The sequence below is a fragment of the Arabidopsis thaliana genome, chromosome 3, assembly GCF_000001735.4.
Source record: "Arabidopsis thaliana chromosome 3, partial sequence".
Taxonomy (NCBI): Eukaryota; Viridiplantae; Streptophyta; class Magnoliopsida; order Brassicales; family Brassicaceae; genus Arabidopsis; species Arabidopsis thaliana.
This window is the reverse complement of record NC_003074.8, coordinates 742,349-759,491: the sequence shown is the minus strand read 5'-3', so window position 1 is coordinate 759,491 and position 17,143 is coordinate 742,349. Positions and strand designations below refer to the sequence as shown.

Genomic DNA, 17,143 nt, shown 5'->3' with positions numbered 1-17,143 from the left:
TTATATTTAATACATATGTGAATTAAATATTACCTTTTAACAAATAATGTAATTAATATCTTTTAACAAATAATTTTACCCACTCAAATAGTAATATCTATATTTCCCCCCTTCTTCCCTTTTTATGAATTAATGTATATTTTAAAAAAATATCCTTAAGACCACCCTTTTTCCCCTATAAATACTGATTAACTTGTGCCTTAACAAAAACAAAAAATTATTCGCAAACACAAAAAAAATTGTTAGTGAAGAACAAAATGGATAATAATGGTGGTGGGAGCTCAGGCAATGAACAATACACTTCCGGAGACGCCAAGCAAAATGGGAAGAGGACTTGTCATCGCCATACCCCTCAACAGATCCAAAGACTTGAAGCGTAAAACCTTTATTGTTTTTTTCTTGATTTCTAAACTAATAATTGATATTCTTTTATTACAATAATTATTATGATAATTGTTTTTGATTTTTTGAATCAAGTTATTTCAAGGAATGTCCCCATCCTGACGAAAGACAACGAAACCAATTATGTCGAGAGCTGAAACTCGAGCCTGACCAAATCAAGTTTTGGTTTCAGAACAAGCGAACTCAGAGCAAAGTATATATTCAACTTGGCAAATCCTTTTTAAATATATCTTCAATAATTTTTTCCAACCAACTAATATATATATTTTCATATGCTATAGACTCAAGAAGATAGATCCACTAACGTATTACTTCGTGGAGAAAACGAGACTCTCCAAAGTGACAACGAGGCAATGCTCGATGCATTAAAAAGTGTGCTCTGTCCAGCTTGTGGAGGCCCTCCTTTTGGCAGAGAAGAACGCGGACACAATCTCCAAAAACTGCGTTTCGAAAACGCCCGCCTTAAAGATCACGTAAACATATGATTTGTTCCATAAAACTTTCACTATTTCTATTTTCTTTTTGGATCTTTATTTGACCATCATCGTATTTTTCATTTAAATTTACGAACAAAAATATATAAATCTTTAAGAAATTATATTCGATATCTTGAAAATGTATATAAAACTGTAAATATTGATTGTGAATATAGTAGATATACATATACATATATGCCACTAACTATTTCTTTTTGTGTGAAGCGTGACAGAATCTCCAATTTCGTAGACCAGCACAAGCCCAACGAACCAACCGTGGAGGACTCATTAGCTTATGTTCCTAGCCTTGATCGCATCTCGTACGGAATTAACGGAGGCAATATGTACGAGCCATCTAGCTCATATGGACCACCAAATTTTCAAATCATCCAACCACGACCACTAGCCGAAACGGATATGAGCCTGTTGTCTGAAATCGCGGCAAGTGCGGTTGAAGAGCTCAAGCGGCTGTTTTTGGCTGAGGAACAATTTTGGGTTAAGTCGTGTATCGACGAGACTTATGTGATTGATACAGAGAGCTATGAGAGGTTCTCGCATGCAGTCAAACATTTCAGCAGCACTACTGCTCATGTCGAGTCGTCCAAAGCTGTCACGGTGGTTCATGTAGAAGCGATAAACTTGATCCAAATGTTCTTAGATCCGGTATTTATTTGTTTGTCTATTCTTCGAAAAAAATATTCTTTTGTTTTTACTTTTGAGGTTTGGATTAAAAATGTGAAAATGGTACTTGTTTCTTGTAGGAAAAATGGAAAGAGCTTTTTCCAACGATTGTGAACAAGGCCAACACAATTCATGTGCTCGGATCGGGGCTTCCTATAAGAGGAAACTGCAATGTTTTGCAAGTGGTAAGAACTATTTTTGTAGTGTTAACTTCAAAATGTTACCAATCAATATTAACGTAACCTACTTCTATTTTCCTTACTGTTAATTGAGTTTAAGGATTTTTTTATTCGAATTTAGGTTTGAAGGATATTAGATAAGGTTTGTCTTCATGATCAATAGAATCACTAACACATTTGGTGTTTTGAATGTGAATAAAATTCGATAGATGTGGGAGCAACTACACATTCTGTCGCCACTAGTGCCAGCAAGGGAATTCATGGTCGTCAGGTGCTGCCAAGAGATCGAGAAAGGGATCTGGATTATTGCTGACGTGTCACACCGTGCTAACTTTGACTTTGGCAATGCTGCTTGTTACAAACGTCCTTCTGGTTGCCTCATCCAAGCCTTGCCCGATGCTCACTCCAAGGTATATATCTCTTCATCGCCTCTTGATTGAGCTCATATATGTCTTTTTCTATATTGCATTTGATTGATGCTATCAAAACATTGTAGGTAATGTGGATAGAGCATGTGGAAGTGGACCATAAATTGGATACACATAAGATCTATAGAGATCTTTTAAGTGGCGGGTCAGGCTATGGAGCTAAGCGTTGGATCGTCACACTTGAGAGAATGTGTGAGAGGATGGCTCTCTCCTCCATCCAAACCCTTCCTCCAAGTGACCGGAGCGAAGGTACGTATCATCTATACGACTAACTTAACTAATGACTTCCAATAGTGAAAGTGAAAATGTTATTTTTGTATCACTTGAGTTGAGTGGTATGATTGTATCATTTTGAATTTACGAGTCAAAAATTGAATTTACAAACAAATTTTTTCTGTTTAACTAAAAAAAATAAAACTAAACACTAGTCAATGTTTTCTTCGATTTCTATAAAATGGATTAGGAAAAAATTGCGAGTCAAAATTTGGTTGACAAATAAACGGAAGTATTTTTTCCCCAAAATAAGTGAATGTACTGGCACAAGAAACATAAAAAAAATCTTTTCTCGTATATATCTAAATTATTTCTCGATATTCAAGATTTCTAATTTTAAATTTTAGAAACAAAATTTTCGTTCTATTTCTTTTTGTAGTTGCTTATTTTTTTTTTAATCAAAAGTATGACTTATTTACAAAATGTTCACAAAAATGTTGCTTTTTTTTTGTCAAAACACAAAAATGTTGCTTATTTAAGATTATTTGGTCTTATCCTGATTTTGGTTTTTGGAGTTTGAAAAAAATATAAAAATAAATGAATTAAGGTCACAGGTCATATATAATTTAACTCATCTACTATGATGCTAGTCTAATCAGCTAAAAATATGTTAAGCTGGTCGGATAATTTTTATTTTATCTCTAGGTTCTAACCCTATGACATGCAACATTATTTTACTACAGTAAATTGTTTGATATTGGTTGTATCACGTATAGTTTTTACAATAATGTGACGTTTGATCAAGTTATATATTATATTTTGGCAGTCATAACGACAGGAGAAGCAAGAAGGAGTGTAATGAAATTAGGTGAGAGAATGGTGAAGAATTTCAACGAAATGCTGACCATGTCCGGAAAAATTGACTTTCCGCAGCAGTCGAAAAATGGAGTGAGAGTCTCGATTCGGATGAACATTGAGGCCGGTCAACCACCCGGTATAGTTGTCAGTGCTTCGTCTTCTCTCGCAATCCCTCTCACTCCTTTGCAAGTCTTCGCTTTCCTTCAAAACCTCGACACTCGTCAACAGGTTCTTTCTTGATCTGCATGATCATCAAAATTTCTCAACTTAAATCACGTATTAACAACAAAAACGTTTACGTGTAACAGTGGGACATTCTTTCCTATGGAACCGTAGTCAATGAGATCGCTCGCATTGTCACCGGGTCAAGTGAAACCAACTGCGTTACCATTCTCCGGGTACATGTATATCTCTCTCTCTTCAACGGTCTTTTAACTATTAATCGTTTGTTGGCAAATTATATAACTCTAATAACCTATAATCGTCGTACATGTGTATATATACATTAGCCAACGCACGAAGAGAATAATGACAAGATGGTGGTTCAAGACTCATGCAAGGATGATATGTTGATGCTGCAAGACTGCTACATGGACGCCTTGGGAGGCATGATCGTGTACGCTCCTATGGACATGGCTACAATGCATTTCGCTGTCTCCGGCGAAGTAGACCCTTCCCATATCCCAATCCTTCCATCTGGTTTCGTCATCTCAAGCGACGGCAGGCGATCCACGGTGGAGGACGGTGGAACCTTACTCACGGTGGCCTTTCAGATCCTTGTCTCTGGAAAGGCCAATAGGTCGAGAGAGGTGAATGAGAAGTCGGTGGACACAGTGAGTGCTTTGATCAGCTCCACTATTCAAAGGATCAAAGGTTTGCTCAATTGTCCTGAATGTTGAGTGAGGGAATATGCTGTGGAAGATTCTCTTTTGTTTTTGTTTTGTTTTGAGATATTTCTGTCGGGGGATTTTATGACCTCGATTGGTTATGATGGTTTTATGGACATGCTTTAAGTCTTAAGATATTTCCGATCGGTAAGATTACAGACCGATTGATGAAAGTAATAAAACAACCCATCCTATCATGGGTTTTTCTTATTGGTTTTGGTTGGTTTATTCTATTGGTTATAATAATTTACTCACAGTTTGAAGATAAATGCTTGATAATAATGACGAAATCGTAAATGTGATTGAACATTTGATAAAGAAGAATATTCATAAAAATACACTAATTATTTAGTTATATATTTCACGAAAAATTCATAAGTTTATGAATGTTTCAGAAAATAAATAAACTAATTTAGCTTTCAGAAAGTAAGATCAGCTAACTTTTTTGCAAATACAAAAACAGACAATCTGTATATTCTTGAAACTCAACATTCTTAAAATTCTTAATAAACTCTTACAATATTCCAAAAAAAATCTTAAATTTTTCAAATTTCAGATTCATAAATATTTTATTTTTATTTTTATATATTAACTTTGATAATTTGGAATAAGATATAAGAATAACATACATAAAGTATGTATTTTGAAACTACTTTTTTTAGTAAAACTAGAAAATGTTATACACACAATAATAAATATGTTCATGAGTGTCTTTTTTTTTGGTGTAATGCTATGAGCTTTTACATGTGAACATATAGCGTTTCTGAAATCAAACTTTTACCTCCTTTTTTTTTTAAAACCACTTTTACCTCCTTATAAATTGATCTTTATATGTATTCTCTTAGAAATTAGTTTGCAGTTTGTATGCATGGTCTTATAAAAAATACTATTATTTAATCAATTTTATAAATAACATTATTTATAAATCTCTTAATAGTTTAAAGTTAATTTGGTTCTGTTTATGTAATATGTTGGGCTATTAAGCTGTGTACCATTTATTTCTAACACAATCAATAGAGAAATATTTTATATAAAAAAATCAAATTCTATTATTATTATTTATTTAAAAGAACTGAAAAAAGGAAACAATATATTGACGGTAATAAGAAGAAGCCGGACGGACATGGAAAGGTGACACGTGTATATTGACAATTGGCTCAGATAAGACGACAGAGATATATATATTTGCGGTAACACCACGCATCGTCACTTCATCACCACTACTCCCTTGGCCTATAAATATTTCTCTGCTTTTAATTTCCAATTTGCTCTGATTCATTCACAAATAACAATCCTCTCTTCGTTTTTGTTTTTCTTTTGGATCCAAAGCTCTCTTAAATCTGTAAATCAACAATGGCCGCCACCACTGAGAATCTCCCTCAACTCAAATCCGCCGTCGATGGCCTTACTGAGATGAGGTTCGTGTTCTCTGATTAGTCTCGTTTCTTCCTAAATCTGTTGGATCTTCATGATTCCAGATCTGCTTTTTCGTTATTATTTCGACTGATTTTTTTTTTAAATGTTTCAGTGAGAGTGAGAAGAGCGGATTCATCAGCCTGGTTTCACGTTACCTGAGGTTCGTCTTTCTCTTTCTCGCTTCCGATTGTGTTTTTGTGTGGATGCTTACTTCCGATATATCAATCGATTGGTTGTTGATCTTCTCATGAATTTGTGACGATCAAACAATACTGCCTAGTTTATCATGCTGTCGGTTATTCCTGATCGTGATTTCTGGAATTGCTTTCAATCTGAACGATTGTTAGACCTAAGTTTAATCGGATCTGGATATAGATCTGAGTTGTTTTCGTCGTTGTTTACATAATAACAACAGACTGATTTGTTCCACAATCACTTTGTATTGAATTTTGAAGCGGTGAGGCACAACACATTGAGTGGAGTAAGATCCAGACTCCTACCGATGAAATCGTTGTTCCCTACGAGAAAATGACCCCTGTCTCCCAAGGTTTTATTATTGAAGCTTTTTTGGTTTGTTTCAATATGCTTGCAGTTTCTCTGTGATACTAATTTTAAAAATAATGTAGATGTTGCCGAGACCAAGAATCTGTTGGACAAACTTGTTGTGTTGAAGCTTAATGGAGGTCTTGGAACAACAATGGGATGCACTGGCCCGAAGTAAGCATTTTCTTGCTTGTCTGTTTTAGTCTTTTTTTCTTTTCAATCTTATTGTGTACAGTTTAAAATTTGCTATCATCGCTAGTGGGTGTAATGCTCAAATTGAAGATAGTGAACCATGATCCATTGTGAATTTTTTGGCATAGCAGGCATGTACTAGTAGTCAGTCTAAGATTCAGGGAGTGAAGAAATTATAGCTTACTTGTGTCTGTGCAGGTCCGTTATCGAAGTTCGTGATGGTTTGACATTTCTTGATCTGATTGTTATCCAGATTGAGGTATGGCTTCTTTTTTTGTTTCTTACTCTTCCCTACTTAATGTTTGCTAATCTAATGATCAATATATTGCTCACTCGCAGAATCTCAACAACAAGTATGGCTGCAAGGTTCCGTTAGTTCTCATGAACTCGTTTAATACACATGATGACACACATAAGGTACTTCTCTTTCACTGTGGATCACATTTCTTCACTTCTATATTTCTGCTATTCTTCTTGGCTGACTGTTTTTGTCATATTCAGATTGTGGAAAAGTACACCAACTCAAATGTTGACATTCACACTTTTAACCAGGTTTGTGATGTCGATGCATATCAAATTAGGAAACGAAAATTTCATTTGTATGTAAAAACTGACATCAGATCTGCAACTACTAACGTTTACTTGGATATTGTAGAGCAAATATCCCCGTGTTGTGGCAGATGAGTTTGTGCCATGGCCCAGCAAGGGAAAGACCGACAAGGAGGGCTGGTATGATTTCAAATATTTATGTATTAGTTTCTTTCTTTGTTGGGCCTTGTTCTTCATTATCACTCAAGTTTATCAACTTCGTCAAAACGATTGAAATCTGTCATTCTGCAGTTTAGATAACAGGAAACAGACTATCAAAACAGTATTCATTACTTAATCTTGATACTTTAAGTGGCTATGGTTCATGTTCATATTAAGTCGCATTTTATCTTCTTATGCAAGTTAGAACTGGTTAATCTACCTACGTGATGAAGTATCATAACTGATAACTGAATTGTAATGCCTTGTGCTCTCTAAGATCAGTCCATGATTGCAGAGAACAAGAAGTTGTGAATTTTCTAACAGGTTATACTGAAATCTATTTGAGAATACGGCATGTTTTCAATTATATAAGTTTGATCTGTTTGCTGGTTGACCATATGCTGTAGTCGTCGCAGATTTTCTTTTTTTTTTGCCTTTGTTTGCGTTTTCATTAGAGATTACGTTTGCATTTAAAGAATAGCTTCTGTTGTTTATCAGATCGCCTACTAATAAATTGTCTTTGTGAAGGTATCCTCCCGGTCATGGTGATGTATTCCCAGCCCTCATGAACAGTGGAAAGCTCGATACTTTCTTATCACAGGTTCTTTCTTTAGTGTAGTCAACTACCGTTTTTCCCAGCATCTAAGATTGATGTCCATGTTTATTGAAAGTTCTGTTTTCTGTGTCTCTCAGGGTAAGGAATATGTGTTTGTTGCCAATTCAGACAACTTGGGTGCCATCGTTGACTTAAGTATGTCTTCTTTGTATTTTTTCTCGTTCTTGTTTACACATAGTTTTATATGGTTAATCAGATATTTTTACATGAAATTCCCATACTAACTCTCTTGCTTATCTCGTCTTTCGTCAAATTGCTGTAGCAATCCTGAAGCATTTGATCCAGAACAAGAACGAATACTGCATGGAGGTTACACCCAAAACCTTAGCTGATGTAAAGGGGGGAACTCTCATTTCTTATGAAGGCAAAGTCCAGCTTCTGGAGATTGCTCAGGTTCCTGATGAACATGTAAGTCTATACTTCCTTGGGTTTCAATGTCTTTAGAGATTGTTTGAAACTGTTGTAGCATATTCATTAGAGATTCGGCGAAAGTTGGTATAAACGAGCTTAGTTTAGAAAATCATTTCATGGATGCTTTGCAAAGCCCTTCTTTATGATGGGAGTATAGTAAATGCCAAATTTGTTAAAGAACAATAGAATGTGAACTGTAGACTTTTGTTTGTGTCGTCTTTCTGTTTGCTTCAACTTGTATCATCTGCTTAAAAGAGTTGTTGCATTCGTGTTTTGATCCTTGTGGTAGGTCAATGAGTTCAAATCAATTGAGAAGTTCAAGATATTCAACACAAACAACCTGTAAGTAGATCACGTCCCTAATGATAGTAAAACAAAATAAACTTATTTGATACACACTAACTGTGTAAGTTTACAGATGGGTTAACTTGAAGGCCATCAAAAAGCTTGTGGAAGCTGATGCACTTAAAATGGAGATCATTCCAAACCCAAAGGTGCCTGCGTGGCTAATGCACAGTTTTTTATTTCTGCAATTTTTTCATTCATTATTATCTAACCAAAGAAAAACTGCAAATTCTATTCAGGAAGTTGATGGAGTCAAAGTTCTTCAACTGGAAACTGCAGCCGGTGCTGCGATAAGGGTATACATGCCTGTCCTAGTGGCACGTTTTGAAATATAGAATGCAAACTCTAATCTTTTCTTAACTCCTTTTTCGTGTGATTCTGTCTCAAAACAGTTCTTTGACAACGCTATCGGTGTTAATGTACCTCGCTCACGGTTCTTGCCAGTGAAGGCAAGTTCAGACTTGCTGCTCGTCCAGGTAAACTCTATACACCACGTTTAACAACGCAACAGAGTAACAAATATCTTTTGAAACATTTGATTAATGATTTAAGTTTTCTTTCTTCCACAGTCTGATCTCTACACCTTAGTTGATGGCTTTGTCACTCGAAACAAAGCTAGAACTAACCCCTCGAACCCGTCAATTGAATTGGGACCCGAGTTCAAGAAGGTAAATGAAGAAAATGATTTCCTGACAAGTCCCATTTGTCATTTCTATCTTGACTCTTGAGCCTCACTTAGTGTGTCTGTCTAACAGGTGGCTACTTTCTTGAGCCGGTTTAAGTCCATTCCTAGTATAGTCGAGCTCGACAGCCTTAAGGTGTCTGGTGATGTCTGGTTTGGCTCTTCCATTGTTCTCAAGGTATATATGTAAATTGTTCATTAGTTCACAAGGTGGTGTTGATATTTATATATGCTCAGAATGGTTTCTTTTGGATTTAAAGGGCAAGGTGACTGTGGCGGCAAAATCCGGTGTGAAGCTTGAAATTCCGGACAGGGCCGTGGTCGAGAACAAGGTAATGTAACGAATCATGGTTATGTTCAAACTCCGGATGTTTTCTTTTTCGCCACAATTATGGTTGACCGTTTGATTATGTGTTGAAAAACTAATAAATTTATCACTCAAACTTGAAATTTGGTTTTAGGCGGTTATGATCTTGGTTCAGGATTTTCAGAGTAATCACCAAAATGAAAATTAGGATTGAATTTGAGGTTTTATCTTTTCGGCTAAACCGAATTGGCATTCTACATCTTTAGTTTAAACCTAAATTATTTTGAATTAAAACTTACCATTGTGTTTTTTTTACAGAACATCAATGGTCCAGAAGACCTCTGAATAAAACAAATTCAAGTCTTCTTCCCTCTCTCATGGAAGACACATCTTGATACTCCTTTAATTGGTGTGAAAAGATCACAAGTGGCACAGCAAAGCAAGTTTATGAAGAAAGAATAAATAATGTTTCTTTTTCTTTTTGCAGCTTAGCAAAGTCTTTTCCTCTTTGGACTTTATTTTAATTTTGCTCTTTGAATTTTCCCAAAACATCACATTTATATGTTCGATTATATTTGGGTTCTATCCACAATCATTTTTCTTTTTGATAATCCACTCTTTCTTTCCACATGCTCTTTGCTTGGAAACTGATGGAGTACTAGTTTATTACATTTATGTCGTCTACTAATTTAGATTATGTCACTGATATTCATACAGTGTGACATGTTTATTTTCGGTTTTCGTCCGTTTGATTTGTAGAATTAAGTTGGGGACTAATTCGTATACTAATGAAGGGAACTAACACAACTACTACTTATGAAGGAAAATGCAAGAATGAATACTAATAAATAAGACGAATACAACTTTAATTAGAGTTCTCATTGGCTAATTTGTAGAATAATCGCAAATTCAAGTTACTTGTGTAGAATTACTACATCACCAAGATTCTTATTCAAATTAATTGTCGCGCTCCCGTGTAAAATTATTCTACAAGATTCTTATGACTTCTAGTATGTAATAATTTTTGCTTACGAGTTTTGGAAACAAATAGATTTAATTACAAAGGTATCATTCAAATGAAATAGAAAACCACATAGTAGCCTACCAAAAAAAAAAAAAAAACATAGTAAGATGTTCACATGCATACACTACACATACGTGTATTGAATCTTATTGGTAATCTAACATCGTAGATTCTTAATTGCACTTTTTAATTATTGTTTTTAAAATTTTCCTACTTTTGTTTAAACATGTCACGATCTAAAGCATGAGATAGCTGTCGGTTACTTGAAAAAGTGGAATAAAAATATTATGTGTCATTGAGATAATGAGATGTTACGTACGCGTCCAATTTATTATGATCTAATACATCTTATCAGATAAGCTCTTCTTTATTTTCCATCTTTATTCAAATCTTGACACCAAAAGGAAAGAATATTTTTTATTCAAATCTATAACTCATAGATTGCATCTCCTTCTTACTTTGTTTGATTAGATTGTATTAGCCTCTGTCTTGTCTTTTGGTTAGTATAAGTATTGATAAATTCCTTTGACCAGCAAGATATCATCACTAAAAGATTTTACATTACCAAGCCATCTCCAATATCATCAGGTCGGTTTTCTCTCGATATCAATTGGTTACGCATGCATCTATCATATCTTAAAGTTTATTCTTCTTTCATTATTCTTAACCCAAATTTTAATTTTTATGGAACTTACTAAAACGTTGACGATGATCCCTACTGCTAGTTTGTTTTGAGGCATGCATTGAAAGTACTCTTTGCGGTGTTCCCTCATATATTACAGGTCAAGTGATGTTGTTTCTAACCGCGGCTGTCTGTTTAATATGCTTTTACGTCTACAAGTCCGTGAAACCGCCGCCGCCAATTCCATTGCCGGAGAATGTTTCTGAGATATCTCCAAGAATCAAGCTCAACGATGGCAGATATTTAGCTTACAAAGAATTAGGGTTTCCTAAAGACAAAGCCAAAAATAAGATTATCATTCTCCATGGATTCGGGAGTTCCAAGTTAGTGGATTTAAAAATCACACAGGTATTAATAATATGAGGATTAAATGAAATGATTACATGCATATATTGCAAACTAGCTTCTTTACATATCATGATAACTGGAGCTACTATATATGTTCCTATGGCTTTCAGGAAATGATCGACGAATTCGAGATATACTTCTTGTTGTTCGATAGAGCTGGTTATGGAGAAAGCGATCCTCATCCATCACGAACACTAAAAACGGATACATATGACATCGAAGAACTTGCTGACAAATTGCAAATCGGTCCAAAGTTCCATGTCCTAGGAATGTCACTCGGGGCTTATCCAGTTTACGGCTGTCTCAAGTACATTCCTCATAGGTATATCAATCTCTTACAAGTAGAATCTAAGAATAACATTTTTGGTCAGATTTAATTGTGATTATCACTTAGATTAAAAGCTATATATCAAATATACTATTTATTTACACATGGATTTACGTACATATCATATTGGCCTAGTAATTATATCTTTTGAACTTATAAGATTAAATTGAATATATTTCGCATATATAAATTAAAGTTCATATAATCTTTACCTATGTGAATTAATGTCTCTAACAATATGTATAGACTAAGTGGAGCAACGTTGGTGGTTCCGATACTGAATTTTTGGTGGAGTTGTCTGCCTCTAAACTTGTCGATTTCAGCGTTCAAGAAATTGCCAATTCAAAATCAGTGGACACTTGGAGTCGCACACTACTTTCCATGGTTATTATATTGGTGGATGACTCAGAAATGGTTTTCCCCATTTAGTCAGAATCCTAGAGAAACTATGACCGAGCGCGATATAGAGCTCGCGGATAAGCATACAAAACACGCATATATTAAGGTACCTATATAGAGATTGATTTTTAAAAGTTTATGGAGTTTTAGACTAACCTTGTGTTGTTTTAGACCATTTTTCTTATATAATGAACTTGATGATACATTTTAGTGAAAAAAGCACTTACGAAAGTGATTGATTTATGTGGTTCAGGAATCCGCACTACGACAAGGTGAATATGTGAGCATGCAACGAGACATCATTGCGGGTTACGAGAATTGGGAGTTTGATCCAACCGAACTGAGCAATCCATTTTCAGATGATAACAAAGGGTCAGTTCACATTTGGTGTGCACTCGAAGACAAACAAATTTCGCATGAGGTTTTACTCTACTTATGTGATAAGCTTCCATGGATAAAGCTTCATGAAGTCCCTGATGCTGGACATCTTATTATCCATGAGAAGCAGCATTTTGAAGACATTATTAAAGCCGCTTGTAGTTGAAGGTTAAAAAAAAAAACTTAATTCAATAGTTTGTGTGTGGACTGGATTTGAAAGTTGATATTATATAAAATATATGTTCAATGTCACATATATATATTTTGTTACAATTAAATTCATTTTACTACTAAATCCAGATTTTATATCTGAGTGTTTTTAATGTGTAATTAATAATGATATATTATCAGGTGTTATAGTTTGTGTCAATAAATTTTACTTAGCGCTGGAGATATATACAATCATGGTTGACAAATGTGGGTCACCGTGCAAGAAAGTCTATAATCTTTTGCTTTGAAACTGCTACCACCGTGCCACGACACTTGGATCAAAGTTACAAAGCAGTTTCTTAAAATCTATGAAGATAAGTTTGTTTTTCTTTCTCTTACAGATTCTAAAAATGAAAATGTCTAATAAATCCAAAAAATATTCAATATGCAATATAAATAATAAAGGGGAGTTACACAATTGATATAAATGCAAAAGGACAACCAATTCAATAATAGTAATGCAAGATAAGTTATCAAGACATGTGTAACAAAGAGAGAAGGACAAAAAGAAATTTGTAAACAAAAGTGGTCATGCTTTACTTGCCAACAAAAATAAATAGTACTACATTATTAAGTTGCTTGGACCAAAGATACCATTACATCAGCGCATTTTTCTCTCTAATAATTGTTGAAATTGTTAAACATATATTAGTTCCTGAGTTTCTTCTTCTTTCATTTTCTTTAAATCAATTCTAGTCTTTTGGTTCCAAGACTTATAGGCTAAATAATGGTGCTTCTACTTGTGATTGTGGGATTAATAAGCTATTATGTCTACAAGTCCATAACACCGCCGCCACCGATTCCACTGCCGGAAAATGTTTCCGAGATATCTCCAAGAATCAAGCTCAATGATGGAAGGCATTTAGCGTACAAGGAATTAGGGTTTCCAAAGGACAAAGCCAAAAACAAAATAATAATCGTCCACGGAAATGGAAATTCCAAAGACGTCGATTTATACATCACACAGGTACACAAGGATTGAATTAAGAACGAAATAAAGAAAGAGACCGCAACTATTTTAATACTTTTTGGTGGTTTATTTGTACAATTAATGATTGTTATGTATAATGAATAATACTATTTGCAATGATAACGCTCCTCTGGCTTTCAGGAAATGATTGATGAATTCAAGATATACTTTTTGTTCTTCGATAGAGCTGGTTATGGAGAAAGCGATCCTAATCCAACACGAACGCTGAAAACAGATACATACGATATCGAAGAACTTGCTGACAAATTGCAAGTCGGTCCAAAGTTCCACGTTATAGGCATGTCACTTGGAGCTTACCCTGTTTACGGTTGCCTCAAATACATTCCTAATAGGTAAATATATCAATCGGTTATCTCTTAAGAACATTATCAAAAAATTGAAATATTATTTGTGATGGTCACTTCTCAATACTTATCAAAACAAGTTCTTACGTAAAAGACATTTGCTTTATCCATTTGTGATAAGAATTCTCTTGTTTCATCCTCATCGTTTAATTACCATAAGTCCATAAGTGACGTTATACTATAAGACCAAGTGACCGACTTAGATATTTCACTTATACAAATAAGATTATAATGTAGTGGTTTGTATATTAGCCTTAATTGTTTTTCTTATAACATCGATAGGCTCAGTGGAGCTTCGTTGGTTGTTCCGTTAGTGAATTTTTGGTGGAGCCGTGTGCCTCAAAACTTATTGAATGCAGCGATGAAGAAATTGCCAATTGGATTTCAATTGACACTTCGAGTCGCACACTACTCTCCATGGTTGTTATATTGGTGGATGACTCAGAAATGGTTCCCGAATAGTCGAAATCCCAAAGATACTATGACCGAGCGCGACCTAGAACTCGCGGAAAAGCATACCAAACACTCTTATATCAAGGTATATATATTACGAACTTTATGATCCACTCTCTTTTTTTTTTTTTTTTGAAAGAAGTAAACATTCATGCATGAATGCTATTATTACTATAGGAGTCTGCTTTACGACAAGGTGGATATGTGACCACACAACAAGACATCATAGCGGGTTACGGGAATTGGGAATTTGATCCAACCGAATTGAAGAATCCGTTTTCGGATAGTAACAAAGGGTCGGTTCATATGTGGTGTGCACTCGAAGACAAACAAATTTCACGCGATGTTTTACTCTATATATGCGATAAACTGCCATGGATAAAGCTCCATGAGGTCCCTGATGGTGGACATTATATTATCCATGAGAAGCGGCATTTTGAAGCCATTATCAAAGCCGCTTGTAGTGACTAGTGGAAGATACATTATAACAAAAAAAAACTCTAAAAGATTTGTATCTAAAATCAGTTTAAGAAAAATTATGGCTATGTAAGTTTCATGTGACAAAGAACATTATCTAACCTATTTACAATAATTTATATAAATCTGGTATGTCAGATAGTACAGTTTACAAAAAAAAAATCAAATGTCAAATTGATCCAAATGAAAAATATCATGACATACTTTTTTGAGCATGGGAGAGAGTCGGATGGAGACACATGAACGAAAGGTAAAGTTGACCCAAAATTGTTACTGAAGTCCTCACTTTGATCACGAGATTTGGGTTTTGTGATTTGGGCCTTACCCTAACCCATTTCGATTGAGGGCATTTTAGTCATTTTATATAAACCGACAAACCGGTAAAAGCAAAATGTTTTCCCACTAAAAGACTGAAAAAAACACTAAACCAAAATTAAATCATCAAAAATCAAAATCTCTAAAATCAAAAATTCGCATTTTCTCTCTCGCCGGAGAGATGCAACGGTTTCTTCTACCTTTACTCTTCCTTGCACTATCGCCGCCGGCGATTTGTCATTACTCTTCCTCAACCTCTTCACCTTCTTCGTCCTCCGTTTCTTCCGACGCCTCAGAATGGCGTCCAGCTCGAGCCACCTACTACGCCGCTACGAATCCTCGAGACGCGGTGGGCGGTGCGTGTGGATACGGAGATCTCGTCAAATCTGGGTACGGTATGGCTACTGTTGGTCTAAGCGAGACTCTGTTTGAGCGTGGTCAGATCTGTGGTGCTTGTTTCGAGCTCAGATGTGTTGATGATCTCCGTTGGTGTATCCCTGGAACTTCAATTATACTCACCGCTACGAATTTCTGTGCTCCTAATTACGGATTTGATCCCGACGGTGGTGGTCATTGTAATCCACCTAACAAACATTTCGTGCTTCCGATCGAAGCGTTTGAGAAGATCGCTATTTGGAAAGCTGGGAACATGCCGGTGCAGTATCGAAGGTGCGTTTCTCTCCGCTTTTTCCCAATTTGTTTCGCGTTTTGTTAAAAAAATGCGTTTGCGGTGGTGGGGAACGCGGTTCTGCTTTTAGACGCCACTATCGATTTAAAAAATCCGGCGATGCTTTTGCTTTTGTGTCTTCTTCGATATCCGTGTGCTTTATTATGTGAGATGGGTTTACCCTAAATCTCTTCCTCAATATGCAATTTACTTTATTGCCCCTAATCGTTTTATCTTAGTGTGTACAAGATTCTGAGAAATGGTAGATAGGTTTGCTCATCATAGTTGAGTAGCTTTGCTCTCATTTTCATCTTAGCCATGAGAGGACTGAAATTGACTGTTTCTGTGAAGTTCTAGGCACAATGCGGTAAACTACTATTTAGGTTCATGATACAATGGATCATTAGATCCTTTATTAGTTTGTGAAGTGTTTTGGAGCTGAGCCTATAAATAGTTAGTTGCATATCACTTAAGTTATGAGTTATGACTTACAACCATTTTTGTTGGCTTTTACCAAAACAGGATCAACTGTAGAAAGGAAGGGAGCATGCGGTTTACAGTCGATGGTGGAGGCATTTTCATTTCGGTTTTGATCACCAATGTTGCAGGGTCCGGTGATATAGCTGCTGTGAAGATCAAAGGGTCGAGAACCGGGTGGTTACCTATGGGTCGTAATTGGGGACAAAATTGGCATATTAATGCTGATCTCAGGAACCAAGCTCTCTCATTTGAAGTAACTTCTAGTGACAGGTCAACCGTGACATCTTACAATGTCTCCCCGAAAAACTGGAATTATGGACAGACCTTCGAAGGGAAACAATTCGAGACTCCGTGAGACAGAGACGGACACATTGAGATACAATCCCATGATTCTTTTTTTCCGGGTCAGAATTTTTTGATGGCAAGTATATCGATCTTGGTCTAAGGTTATCTTTAGGGTTGAAAAGGAAAGAACTTGGGTCAGACTTTTGCATTTCATAGTTCTCTCTCTCCCACGCATAGGTACAAAAACTCACCAATGTACTAAGAACAGTGATCACACAAACATCACTATTGTATCTATTTGTTTACATTACTAAGGAGCGAAAGCTTCCTTCAAGTGCTTAAAGCTAATGATGAGTACTGAGTCTTATCGTAAAAA

At 35.5% G+C, this 17,143-nt stretch overlaps 5 protein-coding genes across 8 annotated transcripts; all 5 read left to right on the top strand.

Annotated features, from left to right (window-relative positions):
* The first annotated feature begins 209 nt into the window (after positions 1-209).
* On the top strand, positions 210-4,333 carry HDG8 (homeodomain GLABROUS 8). Of its 2 annotated transcripts, NM_111196.2 has the most exons (10): positions 210-376; positions 478-595; positions 684-875; positions 1,104-1,541; positions 1,640-1,744; positions 1,948-2,148; positions 2,235-2,415; positions 3,206-3,465; positions 3,546-3,641; positions 3,747-4,333. In NM_111196.2, the coding sequence occupies exons 1-10, from the start codon at positions 258-260 to the stop codon at positions 4,134-4,136; spliced, it is 2,100 nt and encodes a 699-aa protein (NP_186976.2). In that variant the 5' UTR covers positions 210-257; the 3' UTR covers positions 4,137-4,333. The 2 variants fall into 2 exon arrangements, with proteins under 2 accessions (NP_186976.2, NP_001326716.1); NM_001337463.1 differs by having other exon boundaries at positions 3,206-4,333.
* Positions 4,334-5,330: 997 nt separating this feature from the next.
* Positions 5,331-10,183, top strand: UGP1 (UDP-GLUCOSE PYROPHOSPHORYLASE 1). 3 transcript variants are annotated; one of them, NM_111195.4, is made up of 19 exons: positions 5,331-5,542; positions 5,653-5,700; positions 5,996-6,087; positions 6,167-6,257; positions 6,474-6,534; positions 6,615-6,692; positions 6,777-6,827; positions 6,931-7,004; positions 7,554-7,626; positions 7,719-7,776; positions 7,904-8,049; positions 8,342-8,394; positions 8,471-8,546; positions 8,637-8,693; positions 8,790-8,873; positions 8,967-9,065; positions 9,153-9,257; positions 9,340-9,411; positions 9,705-10,183. In NM_111195.4, exons 1-19 carry the CDS (start codon positions 5,478-5,480, stop codon positions 9,729-9,731), a joined length of 1,410 nt encoding a protein of 469 aa, NP_186975.1. In that variant the 5' UTR covers positions 5,331-5,477; the 3' UTR covers positions 9,732-10,183. The 3 variants fall into 3 exon arrangements, with proteins under 3 accessions (NP_186975.1, NP_001327658.1, NP_001327659.1); NM_001337461.1 differs by having other exon boundaries at positions 9,541-10,183; NM_001337462.1 differs by having other exon boundaries at positions 5,332-5,542; positions 9,340-9,607; positions 9,705-10,119.
* Positions 10,184-10,860: 677 nt separating this feature from the next.
* AT3G03240 (alpha/beta-Hydrolases superfamily protein) lies at positions 10,861-12,837 on the top strand. Its single transcript, NM_111194.3, has 5 exons — positions 10,861-10,998; positions 11,193-11,440; positions 11,551-11,762; positions 12,015-12,273; positions 12,421-12,837. The coding sequence occupies exons 2-5, from the start codon at positions 11,201-11,203 to the stop codon at positions 12,709-12,711; spliced, it is 1,002 nt and encodes a 333-aa protein (NP_186974.2). The 5' UTR covers positions 10,861-10,998; positions 11,193-11,200; the 3' UTR covers positions 12,712-12,837.
* A 624-nt stretch (positions 12,838-13,461) lies between these two features.
* AT3G03230 (alpha/beta-Hydrolases superfamily protein) lies at positions 13,462-15,103 on the top strand. Its single transcript, NM_111193.3, has 4 exons — positions 13,462-13,722; positions 13,867-14,078; positions 14,373-14,628; positions 14,721-15,103. The coding sequence occupies exons 1-4, from the start codon at positions 13,483-13,485 to the stop codon at positions 15,012-15,014; spliced, it is 1,002 nt and encodes a 333-aa protein (NP_186973.1). The 5' UTR covers positions 13,462-13,482; the 3' UTR covers positions 15,015-15,103.
* A 73-nt stretch (positions 15,104-15,176) lies between these two features.
* Positions 15,177-17,138, top strand: EXPA13 (expansin A13). The gene is made up of 2 exons (NM_111192.3): positions 15,177-16,004; positions 16,525-17,138. Exons 1-2 carry the CDS (start codon positions 15,517-15,519, stop codon positions 16,835-16,837), a joined length of 801 nt encoding a protein of 266 aa, NP_566197.1. The 5' UTR covers positions 15,177-15,516; the 3' UTR covers positions 16,838-17,138.
* Positions 17,139-17,143: the final 5 nt, after the last annotated feature.